Source organism: Perca fluviatilis, chromosome 16, assembly GCF_010015445.1.
Source record: "Perca fluviatilis chromosome 16, GENO_Pfluv_1.0, whole genome shotgun sequence".
Taxonomy (NCBI): Eukaryota; Metazoa; Chordata; class Actinopteri; order Perciformes; family Percidae; genus Perca; species Perca fluviatilis.
This window is the reverse complement of record NC_053127.1, coordinates 12,828,187-12,841,232: the sequence shown is the minus strand read 5'-3', so window position 1 is coordinate 12,841,232 and position 13,046 is coordinate 12,828,187. Positions and strand designations below refer to the sequence as shown.

At 37.9% G+C, this 13,046-nt stretch overlaps 1 protein-coding gene across 1 annotated transcript in view; it reads left to right on the top strand.

Annotated features, from left to right (window-relative positions):
* Positions 1-10,497, top strand: part of sec24a (SEC24 homolog A, COPII coat complex component) — a 33,729-nt gene extending 23,232 nt beyond the window's left edge. The window contains 12 exon segments of the mRNA XM_039776769.1: positions 268-323; positions 677-883; positions 1,985-2,108; positions 2,413-2,571; positions 3,122-3,295; positions 3,384-3,494; positions 5,650-5,825; positions 6,059-6,196; positions 6,455-6,559; positions 7,757-7,849; positions 8,053-8,156; positions 8,734-10,497. Of these exon segments, the coding sequence (XP_039632703.1) occupies positions 268-323; positions 677-883; positions 1,985-2,108; positions 2,413-2,571; positions 3,122-3,295; positions 3,384-3,494; positions 5,650-5,825; positions 6,059-6,196; positions 6,455-6,559; positions 7,757-7,849; positions 8,053-8,156; positions 8,734-8,848 (1,562 nt within the window). The 3' untranslated portion in view covers positions 8,849-10,497.
* Positions 10,498-13,046: the final 2,549 nt, after the last annotated feature.

The following is a 13,046-nucleotide window of genomic DNA, read 5'->3' as shown; positions in this document are numbered from 1 at the left end:
AAATCTAGCTGGATCTAAATTTCTTAATGTCAGAGAAAGTAGACAAAATTATCAAGACTACGTCTTGTTTTTTCTTAAATCCATTTAACTATTGATGTCAAGGTACCTGCGCCACAAATAATGGCTTGCTATTTATTATGCTCTTTGAATTAATTACTTCATAGTAGCTGGACAAAAAACTTTCTTACCACTATTATGATATCAGGTTGTGTATGACAAGTGTGGCTGTATTATATTTGTTTAAATAGTAACTTTTGTGTTTCACAGATATCTTTTTACCAACACCAGACAGCCTTTTAGTAAACCTCAATGAATGCAAAGAGGTAAGAAAATTTACTTCGATTGCAGCTATGTCGTGAATTATTATTATTATTATTATTATTATTATTATTATTATTATTATTATTATTACTACGTAAATAACAGTCTGAAACCCCCTAATTTTGTCATATATATGAATGTTAAGCTTGGTTTTAGTTGTGTGCTTTTTTTTTCTTACACTGTGTATATATTAACATTAATAGCTGCTCACTGTGTGAGAGGAAACTTAAATCAACCGGACTATGGGCCCCTTAACTTCAGATGGAAGAAAGATGAATTGCGCAACAAAAGTTTTCCCTCTGGGATTAATAATGGGTTTCAAAAGTAAGACTCGCTCCCTTTTTTTGTTTTTCAGCTTGTGCAGGATCTGCTGAAGAGCCTGCCAAATCTATTTGAAAAGACCATGGAGACCCAGTCTGCTCTGGGTTCAGCTCTGCAAGCAGCCTTCAAGCTGCTGTCACCTACCGGAGGGCGCATGTCTATCTTTCAGACCCAGCTGCCTAACCTTGGTGTGGGGGCACTCCAGTCCAGAGAAGACCCCAACCAGCGGGCATCTGCCAAGGTAAGAGAGACATCAGTAAGAAGTGTGTTGGACATACAGTAGGATTAAAGAGCCGTTACAGCAGCATTATACATAGTCAGAATTCTCTAGGGACGTCATGGAATAACCAAGATTATACCATGGTCTGGGTGAATACTCTATTCTGATTGGCTGCAGGGCTTCCATTAAAAAGTGATATAGGACACCTTCTAAGTAGTTCCATTGTGTGTTTACCATTGTAGATCAGTGTGCTACATTAAAAGAATAAAAATAATAGGCTGAATATCTTATTTACAACACTAAGTGTAGTCCTTCAGTGCCTCAGCCTCTAAACACGTGCTTAAACACAAGCTGCAAGAAGTAAGTTACACTGCCCCTGTGAACTTACTATACTTTGTTTCACACTTTTCGATTATCTCCCATCCGATTCACTGTTAAACTCGCTTCTTCAGGCTGCGGCCAAAAGTACACATGGTGTATAATTTAGTTGTGAAAATCTTGATATTGATTTGGGGACAACGACAAGTCTGATAGCTAGTTTGTCTTATTGGTAAACATACTGTCAAATAATATTTACTGATTGTCAACCATACACAATGTTATTGACTTTCAATCTTGCAACCATAACGTTAGCTTTCGGGCTCATAGCTGAGCCAAAGGATTGTATGAGCTGAGCTGACTAGAAATATCTCCCTCTTAACAAATGTTCTTTGGCATGTGATCATGGTATAAGGAGGTTCATGCCCTAAGAGGTGTCAGTTATCTGTAATTAATGGATGACAGGGAGGCCAGTTGCCGCCTCGTCGAGCATTAACCCTTACAGTCATGGTTCAAAAATTATTATTTTTTACTTTCAAGGCAATTGGGGCCAGACCAAACAACACTGAGCTCATGTCACAAAAGTGCTCGGTCTTATAAACGTATGGAAATTCATGGAAAAGTTATAGCTTTTTTTTTTATTTCTTGGAGCCAAAGGGCCGGCATTCAGGACTAATCTAGTCTTTCTGGCTCATCAACAATAATTAGATCTTGAAAAATTTCTTTAGATTTTGACAAATTTTGGGTAGTTGCATTATGTTCCAATTTTGAGCTCATGGTCTCACCTGGTGTCTTTTCCTTTAGGACATCCAGCACTTATCCCCAGCGACAGACTTCTACAAGAAGCTGGCTCTGGACTGCTCCGGCCAGCAGGTGGCGGTTGACCTGTTCCTGCTCAGCTCTCAGTACTGCGACCTGGCATCGCTCGGTAAGTCCCGGACTAAATGGTTGGGAGAGGGTGGATAGAGGGAGGGTTTATTGGACCTTTTATGTTTGTTTACATGTCTTACATGTCTCACAAGGGCTAAAAACACTGATAATAAGTCAGTAGAATAGGTGAAAACCAAAACCTCATCGGTTATGGAAAAAGCTGGATACAGACAAAGGTTTTTCAAAAGAACAGATTTAAACACAGGAGGACGCGGAAAATGACGTGTGAATGTTTTTTATTACGTCACGTATAAGAAAATCAGCATCTCCTCCTCTCCTCTTGTGTGCTTTTTCTCTCCCAGGCTGCATATCCAGATACTCGGCAGGGAGCGTTTACTACTACCCCTCCTACCACCACCAGCACAACCCTGCTCAGGTGGAGTGCTTCCAGAAGGATCTGAAGAGATACTTAACCAGGAAGATCGGCTTTGAGGCCGTCATGAGGATACGCTGCACCAAAGGTCCGTTGGCACAACTGCTGCCGCTTGGTCAAGCATTGACCTGAATATTCATTCCCAGATGTGACTCTGAGAATTTCAAGTTTTAGATGTTTTTCTTTCATTCATTTCTGATTAGTAAATGTATTGGGAAGGATAAGCCCTTTTTTCATCGAGTCATTTTTCCTGCAGAAGTATTTTAAAGATAAACAATTAGGATGTGTTGTCTTCCCTGTAGATAACAGCGCTGGTTGCTGTGATTAACTTAATTAGGAAAGTATTGATAACGTTTTATCAAATTTTCATTCATCAAATCATTATTTAAATCATTTGGATGCAGTACCTATAAACAACACAGCCATTACAGCTCCTGAATGCATTAACATGTTCCTGGCGTATGTTTTACCTTAAGGTTTGATCTCCTTTCAGTCATTTTGACTAAAACATAATGTCTCTGGAGTCCAGGCAAATACATTGTTGATGTTGTTGGGACTTATTTTTTTTGCAGTAGAGTGTTTGTTTGGCGCTGTCAGTCCAGCTCGATTTGATTTTGTCTCTCTCTTTCTCTCTGCAGGTCTGTCCATCCACACGTTCCACGGAAACTTCTTTGTGCGCTCCACAGATCTGCTGTCCCTTCCCAACGTGAACCCAGACGCTGGCTTTGCAGTTCAGATGTCCATTGAGGAAAACCTGGACGACATGCAAGTCGTCTCTTTCCAGGCTGCGCTGCTTTACACGTCCAGCAAAGGTTGTTTAGTTTTTTCAAAGCCATTGTGAAAAAATGTAAATCATCAATCTCTTTGTCTTTTGTTGAAATAACATGTTTTCTCTTACAGGAGAGAGGAGGATCCGTGTCCACACCTTGTGTCTCCCTGTGGTCAATTCTCTGGCAGACATCTTTGCTGGGGCTGATGTTCAAGCGATCACTGGACTGCTGGCTTGTATGGGTAGGTACTAAACCAGCAAACGCCTTTCAAAGAGCCCCTCCAGACATGTTTTAAGACATATAAAAATACTACTCTGCTTGAAATAATTATTTGTTAGAAATTCTTGAAATTGCATCTGCTCCCTTTCCCCAATTCAAAGGTCTAGAATCTATGAATTAGCAAATATTGTAAATTTGAAAAGTTGGACACTGGGCACAAGATGTCTTTATTTCACTGAAATGTCCATTCTCAGTGTGTGCGCACTCGAGGTTTCAAGTTTCCACATCATACTTGTGTGAGTTGTATATTTGACCATGATTGATTTGAAAATCATGCTCATACATACACATGTTAAACTCAGATTTAGGGTGATCACAGAGAAACTTTCCCCCTCAGCAGATACATATGAAAACAAACGGAGAAGCAATATGTTCTGGTACTGTGCATAATTATTGAAGGTCATGTCAGATAATTTGCTTTTATTCAAATTAGGCATACTTTCAATAGATATAATTTTCTTACCCCCAAATTCGGCATTGTATGTATGTACAGTGGTGCTCATAAGTTTATGAACCCATGCTAAAGTTGACTCAAAAGAGGAATAAAAAAATCTTTTGGAAATTGATCTTAATACCTTAATTAAAAAAATCTGGGAAAATCCAACCTTTAAGAACACCAATTTTCATAAATAAATGTTCTTCCTTAAAATACAGGGGGCATAAGTATACACACCCCCTATGTTAATTTCCCATAGAGGCGGGCAGATTTCTTTCTTTTTATTTATTTATTTATTTTTATTTTATTTTTTGAAGGCCAGTTATTTCATGGATCCAGGATACTATGCATCCTGATAAAGTTCCCTTGGCCTTTGGAATTAAAATAGCCCCACATCATCACATACCCTTCACCATACCTAGAGATTGGCATGGTTTTATTTCAGTTAGCCTAATAACTAGTTTGATTTGCATTGAGAGATGATCTTATGGATAGTACCCCATGCCAACTGGCCTATAAAAATACAAATCTGCCTGCCTCTATGGGAATTTAGCATAGGGGTGTTGTATACTTATGCCCCTGTATTTTAAGAAAGAACATTCATTCACAAAGAAAATTGGTGTCCTTGAAGGTTGGATTTTTCTTTTTAGTCAACTTTAGCATGGGTTCATAAACTTATGAACACCACTGTATGCATTCTTTGAATTATTTTGTCAATTCATGCAGCACTAGTTCGTTAAAGTTTGTTAAAAAGTGTGTGTCTGTGTGTTGTATTTGTGTTAACATGTTACAGCTGTTTTCATCCCTGTGTTTAGTAACTTAAAGCAGGAATGTGAAGATAAAGTAAAACCATGCAGATTTCCATGAGTTTTGTCTTTATGCCTGTGGATTTTCTGGATACCTGATCACATCACATAAGCAACATGAACTTGGATTTGATTAAAGCATCACTCAAGCTAATTATTCGTCATTGTTGCATTAAATAATCTTTTGATTGGCTCGATACTAAATTATTGCAGGGTTTTCATCCACTTCACTGTCATTAGCACTGACAGATGGAGATGAGTGGCAACAGCTGTGGTTACCTAGCAACCACCGCATACTGAGCAGGCAGATCTGTCCCGGCTCATCTCACAGTCACTTAGAGAACAGACGCTGATATTTCTGCTCTCTTCAAAATATGGCACAGAATGGCACTACCACTATTTGTGCCTCACTTCGGCTGATGGTCCACAACACTAAAAGTCTAAAGTTGCATTGAAATTTTTAAAAAAGCTTAAATTTTTTTGAAATTCATAAATTACATTTTGTCAAACTCCAAGGTGAAGAATAAACTTTCATGCTTTGTTTCAACATTCATTCATTTTAAAGAATCCAAAACTGGCAACCTCACAATTGTAAACACAAAGCACTATTCAACTTGTGAACTCCTCATGACCTCTCCTTTTCTTTTATATACATTAAATTACAGAATTGAAATGTTCTTCCTCGTCTGTGCCTCTCCAAGTCTCACCTAGAGCAATTGTATGTAGAATGTGTATGCAATTTATAGGTTCTCCCAAATTATTAATTTGTTACTACCTTTGGGGACTGCCAAAGTCAGAGGTTTTAAAATCCTACACATAGTGGTTTTAAAAAAATTAGATTCTGACTGCAAATATGTCCCTGTCTCTCTGTCCAGCTGTGGACCGCTCGGCGACAGCAAGTCTGAGTGACGCCAGAGATGCAATGACCAATGCTGCCATTGACTCGCTGACGTCGTACCGGCAGTCTGTGTTGACCATCCAGCAGCCCGGCCTGCTGGCCCCGGCCTGCCTCAGACTCTTCCCCCTCTTCATCCTTGCTCTGCTCAAACAGGTCAGCTTTTTCCCAAGACGCAGTCATTGCACAGCAACTGCACTGTCGACCAATGCTACACTAAACTACTTACAATAAATCCTAATTTGTTAAGAGTCTGAGGAAAAATTCTATTCTGAATCTTGTTTTAGTTTTTTGCCTTGTTAAAATGAAACTGCTTTTACTACCAGAATCTTGTGTTTTACCCCTCCATCGAGCCTTTTATTGATCCATTTTGTGTGTGCACCCTGCAGAAAGCCTTCAGGACGGGCACCAGCACCAGGCTGGATGACCGGCTGTTTGCCATGTGTCAGCTGAAGTACCAGCCACTGGTCTACGCATTACTCATGATCCACCCCGCTCTGTACCGTGTCGACGATCTGACCGATGAGGTGAGGAGGATGAAATGATGTCTCAAAAAGTTGTGACCCTGGATCAAGTTAAATTGAAAAAATAAGACATTTTTTGAATTGGAAGTCGAGTCATGTTTTAGGACCATTATTTAGTCCCTAACAGCTAAAACTCTAAATTCAGTCTAGGTGATGTATTTTTAATAGTGGGCTGAGTCATCCCAATATTTCCCACGTTATCTTAAGGGTCTCCCTTTTACTGAGTTATCGTCTCTTGTCTTCTGTTTCCTGCATCCTCAGGGAGCTTTGAACGTCAATGATCGAACCATCCCTCAGCCCAAAGTGCTGCAGCTGTCTGTGGAGAAGCTCAGCAGGGAGGCAGCCTTCCTCATGGATGCTGGAACGGTACGAAGCTTTAAAGTGCTCATATTATGCTTTTTGGCTTTTTCCCTTTACTTTATTGTTATATATTTTTTGTGTGCATGTAATACGTTTACAAAGTGAAAAAGCCCAAACTCCACCCGATAGGTACTTACCATCTTCCAGAGAAAACACTGTTCACAAAGTGCTCCAAACAGCTCTATTGTAGTCCAGCCTTTACTTTCGTGACAAACGTGATTCACTTTGTAACACACGTTATAATGCTCGCCTAGCTGCTAGCGTGCCGCACCCTCATACTCTGCTTCTGACTGGCTTGTAGTCCTTACCTAGGTACTGCGCATGTGCAACTCCCAACAAAGATGTAACAGAAGTGAGATGCCTCACTCTGTAGCTAAAACGGAGAGCTCAACACACAGGGGGAAAAGAGGAGCTGCAGCAGTGTGCAGTACAACAAAAAATATGGTGTTTTCTGAAAATTAAACTATGTGAACCTATTCTGATAGAACCTCCTAAATACAATTATGAACCTGAAAATAAGCATAATATGAGCACTTTAAGCCGTGGTTTTAAAATTAGCACTCATAAGAAGCTAACAGAAATACAAAGCTGATTTCTAATACCTGGTTGAATCCTGAGGAAAAATCCAACTTGTGATCTCACTCAATGTCGGTCTTATTTTAGGATTCTATTCTTCGATTCTATTCTATATTTTATGACTACTTTTTCTCTAATAACTTTTCTCAACCCCTAAGATGCTATGGATATATAGGTTCTATGGGTTATGGTTTGTGAATAGAGGGGGAATAATAGCATACAAAGAAAGAAAGAGAGAGATTTCTTGTTCAGAAAAAGTAAAAAAACTATTTGTGTGCAATTTTTGTGCAAATCCATTTTGAGCTATTAAGGCTACCGGTGTCAAAATCAGTCTATCTGCCTGTATGATGGTGAAACATTGGTGTAAAGTGGAAGCTCTGTGATAAAGCCTTACTGATACTGATGGACCATGACCTTAGCAATGACCTAAACCTTTCTGCAGCACACTGGAGGAGAGTGTGTAAAATTCACATTTTACATAATGAAGTAGCACAGTTATTCACTGTGGCTTTGAATTAAAACATCCATACAAGCTTCACTTTTAACTCTCCTATAGTTCAGGCATCCAGTAACTCGAAATATAAAAATTCTTAATATTTATTTATATACCTTATTCTGTTCCAAAAGGTCATGTATCTGTGGATCGGACGGAACTGCCACCCCAACTTCCTCACTCAAGTCCTGGGAGTTCCCAACTACGCTGCCGTGCCTGATAACCTGGTAGGACACCTCCTGTTGCAGCAGTCACACATATTTATATTCCACTTTGCCTCAAAGCTGTATCTGTGAACCAGGATTTTCCAACAAATTGTCTTAAGGATGGCATAAGGGTCCTATCTGTTAACTCTCATACAATACAGTCTTGCTCATTGCATCCTCCTGCCTGATGTTAAAAACTTGACTGTCGCTCTCTCCTCTCACAGTATCTGCTCCCAGAGCTAGACACTGCCGAGTCGCAGAGAACCAGGGCTTTCATCGGTTGGCTGAGGGATCAGAGGCCGTTCTTTCCCTCACTGCACGTCATCAGGTGGGCAACAGACAACATCCCGTATAAAAGAGTAAAGAATCAGATAGTGATTGAGTGATTTTTATTGATCCCAAAAAACTTGGAAATTCCAGTGTTACAGCAGCAAAATATCAGGCACACATACAGAATATATACCTGAAATAATAGGATACAATATACATGAAATAATAATAGGATAGAATATAAGAATGAAATAATTTAAAATATGTACAAGTAGCAAGACTGTGGGGAAATTAAAACCAGCAATCAGCTGTTGGTAGATTTTAATTTTGGCAGTTAATCTACTGTAACATTAAGGTCTGTTCCTCTTGGTACAATCTGAAAACTGCAGCACTGAAGTTACTCATAAGGTTATTATTTATTTTTTTTAAACTGGAACAGAATTTAAAAGGTAATTCATAATAAAATTTTCTCAGGAAAAAAAGGTTTATGGGGAAAATTAGAAGTGTGCAATCCAAATAGCTTTAACATTTTCATAATAAAACCAAACTCTTGTATTCCCTTCCTCAGCACTTTATAATGAAAGAGCAACTACAACTAACTAACTTTTTTTTCTTTCACCCTTTGACTCTCTCAGGGACGAGAGCCAGCTGAAACCCACCTTTATGCAGAACATGATCGAGGACCGAACAGAGTCGGCCCTGTCGTACTACGAGTTCCTGCTCCACCTCCAACAGCAAATCTCCAAATAATCTTCAGTGGGAATGTGGAGACGAGGGAACAGTTGTGTGTGTGTGTGTGTGTGTGTGTGTGTGTGTGTGTGTGTGTGTGTGTGTGTGTGTGTGTGTGGTGTGTGTGTGCTCTTGCTCCATCTCCAGCTGTGGTCCACTATCTCTCTGAAGATACGCTGAACTGACAAATTTAAACTATGTGACGGACAGTGTGACAAAGAAATCGATTCTGATGCTTTTTTGGCACTTTTTACCGAGCTGAAGCATTGCGTTGGAAGATAGAACAAAAGCAAGAAATCCATGATGGTGATTATGTCAATGATCGAATGAATCAGTGTTTATTCTCATAGAACAATGCTGTCTAACTGAGGTATCGTTCAGATACAGTCTAGGCAAATGGATGTGTGAAATGTTTTTGTTCAAAAAGCACAGTCGTCTTTACTAAAACAAGTCAACCGTGTGTGTGTGTGTATGTGTGTATGCCTTAGACTAGGTTTATGAGGAAGGTTAATATGTTTGCGCTCAGACTGTTATGGAGTGTCACCAGGAGTATTTGTACACAGAATATCCTATCTGAAGGACAGAACGTGTGCGTTTTTATTTTTCTGTCATTATAATTGTGTGTCGAACAAATTAGTAGACTCTGTTGTAAAAGGCAGGAAAGTTAAAGGGGTTTTAAAGGCGGACTGACCTAGCAATCGTCGCTGCCTTGAATGTGTGGACTCGGCAGTGGAAAGTCATTTTCATTGGTCTGATCTGTCCTTCAGAAAATCTGTCATCCCTTTTCTCTCTGGACATTCAGAACACCTCCGACGACATCGCTGTTCTCTTTTTTTATTTCTTTTTTGTTTCCGATTATCTAATAATTTATGAGACTCCCAATCTGATTAAATTCTATATTTGCCTTGTATGGGAAGTCACTTTTTATTATTAAACCTCTGTTTGTTTAAATACAGACTCTATATATGAAATATTTTAATATAATAGGATATGGGAAATTCTTTAACACACATAACAAAGCCATTGTGATCTTTTAATCATGCTTATTGATACTTGTATATTGAAAAAAAGACCATTATATAAAAGGTGAAGAAATGCTGATGATTTCAGTAGAAAAATTTAGGTGAAATGACGCTAAGGAAATAAAATGTTTGGGACTTTTTAAATGTGGTTTTGTGTTTTGGTGGGTGAACCGTGTTTATTCAGTGGAAGCAAAGACTACAACACAGAATATGGACCAATAATAGTCAATTTTTTTGTTTTGACTGAGCGTGAATTGAAGTTTTTTTTGATTTGGTCTGATTTCATACAGTTTGTAATCTATGTATTATATAAGCAAAAATGTATTTAGGAACAGATGTTTTGGTCTTTATGCACAAAATTGTCTTTCATAAAAAACTGATGAAAATAAAAATAGCTTGTTTGTACAGAGTAAATTACAGAGGTGTGGACTTAAAAAATGATGTTATAAAAACATTTGCTGGAGATCAACTCGTCCCTTCCCTGACAAAAGATTAGCTTTGAATCAATTCGACAGTCAATCACTTTGCGTGAGCTGAATGGAAAGGTACCCTGTATCTAACGCATGTAATTGTGTCACAGGAATAACAGACCAAGACACACCTCATCATTTTTGCATTGAAAGCAATAAATACAAATTTTACACAACACATTCATTGTCTCTTTAAATTGACATTGGCATTGAATGGGGTGAAGGGGAACATAACCACTTAAGGACTTGGACTTGGACTCGGGAAGAACTTGTAATTTGCCGAACGATGGCTTTGTCCCACCTCTGGTAAATTGTGAATCACTGCAGTTCCAGATGGAGAAATGCCAAAAAAACTGATTCATCAATACAGTCATTGATGTTAATAACATTTTCCCGACCCTATTTTCCAATACTATGTGACATTTGTAAATCTTAGTACATGCAAAACCGATAGTCAATTTTGAGGTCCATGATACTTTTAAACTTTATTACTTATACTTTTATATTAAAAATGTCAAGACAGTTTGTCAAATGTCAGCAATACCAATATTTGAATAATATGTTACTTTTTAAGGAAGATCAGTATCAAACAATGTCAACTTCGCTTTCATGTGACCTTTAAAAAAACTTTTGCATTGCGTTAATGTAACCAGTGATCAACAGTGTTTATTCTACTTGTAGATGAGGTATATCCAACAAAGTAATGTAGTTGTTTATATTTCACCTTTGATACATTTATCTCTCATTTAGTTTCTTTAAAACGGAAACTACTGCACAAACCAAAGCTGGACATTCTTTTAAATCTGATTGCTGAGGATAAGATACGATAACATGAGATGTCGCGTTATTTAAAAGTTGCTTGCTGTAGTTCATGTATAATGAGTTTAATAAATGTGCATCGGTATGCTTTGATTCAGGCTTTGACAGATCAGTGGACCGGCCCTCCATCTTTTTACCACAGCATGAATAGCCCAGTTACTTAATTTCATCTATATTTATCCATATCCATAATTATACTTCATTTTCATATAAATTGTTTTTTTGAGAACTGGACCTGGCAGACTACTGATGGCATGTTTTGTGTGCTGTAGGTTTAAAACCCTTAAGGCAGTTTGACAGATAAAAGCCAACACTGCTTTCAGAATATAAAATTACCCTCAAAATAAAGGTGTGCAGAAAAAAATCATACACACTCAGTGAGCAACCTCAATGACTAATGTTGCAGATTCAGTCTTTCACCTTAATTGCTTATTTACAATCCATCACCATCTCACCGAGCTTGATCTTGAAACACGTATGAACTGTATTTTGTGAGATAAACAAAATATTCGTGGATTAATTGATTGGTGAATCAACATAAAATTAATCTGCAACTATTTTGATGACTAAGTAATAGCTTAAGTAATTTTTTTAAAGTGCTCATATTATGCTCATTTTCCGGTTCATCATTTTATTTAGAGGTTATATCAGAATAGGTTTACATTGTTTAATTTTCAGAAAACACCATATTTTTGTTGTACTTTTCACCCTGTGTGTTGAGCTCTCTGTTTTAGCTACAGAGTGAGACATCTCACTTCTGTTCCATCTTTGTTGGGAGTCGCACATGCGCAGTATAGGGAAGAACTACTAGCCAGTCAGAAGCAGAGTACGAGGGCGTTCTATGCTAGCAGCTAGGCGAGCATTATAACGTGTGTTACAAAGTGACGCACATTCTTCACAGAAGTAAAGGCTGGACTACAACAGAGCTGTTTGGAGCACTTTGTGAACATTTCTGTTGGAGATGGTAAGTCCCTTTGTGGTGGACTTTGGGCTTTTTCACTTTGTAAACCGATTACATGCACAAAAAAGATATATAACACAATAAAGGAAAGCCAAAAAGCATAAAATGAGCACTTTAAGCAAAAACTCACTGGTTTCAGCTTCTCAAATGTAACTAGTTTCTGGTTTTCTTAGTTTTCTATTATCATTAACTCTTTTAGATTTTGAGCTTTTTAATCATTAGTTACAGCTCTAATTATGTCTGTGCATTCTTATTATTATATACTTTATGTGGCAAATGGTATATGCATGTTTTTGGCCTAGGGTCCCGAAATCACTAGGTCCGCCCCTGCTGATTTATTTTAAGTACATTAGAAGCCAGTGGTGGAAGGTAACTAAGTACATTTACTCAAGTACAAATTTGAGGTACTTCCCAAGTCTTTTCTTCTCATGCTACTTTATACTTCACTACATTTCAGAGGGAATTGTTGTACTTTTAGCATTTCTCACTATTTTTTTTTTTACAATTTCTACAAACCAAACAATTGATTAATGGTGTAAACAATCAGCTGATGAATCCATAATGAAAGTATTCATTAGTTAATAGTTAAATATAAGCTCCACAAAAGTAAAATCCTGCTTTTTTTTACAATAATGCATGATAAATAATAATTAATGATATAATATATAATAGCATGTCACAGGGGACAATTTTCTGCATTGAATAGCATTTTTCTGATTATACTTAATGTTACTTAAGTAACGTTTTCAATGTTGGACTTTTACTTGTTATTACGTATGTTTTAAAGTGTTGTTTTAGTACTTTTACTTAAGTTAAATATCTAAATACTTCTTCCAGCACTGGGAAGTAACCAGACAGCACCTAATGATAGGCTACATCACACAACAAGACCTCTGTTTCCTGCAAGTCAGCGTTGAGGGCTTAAACCCTCTCTAAACTACCTTGTC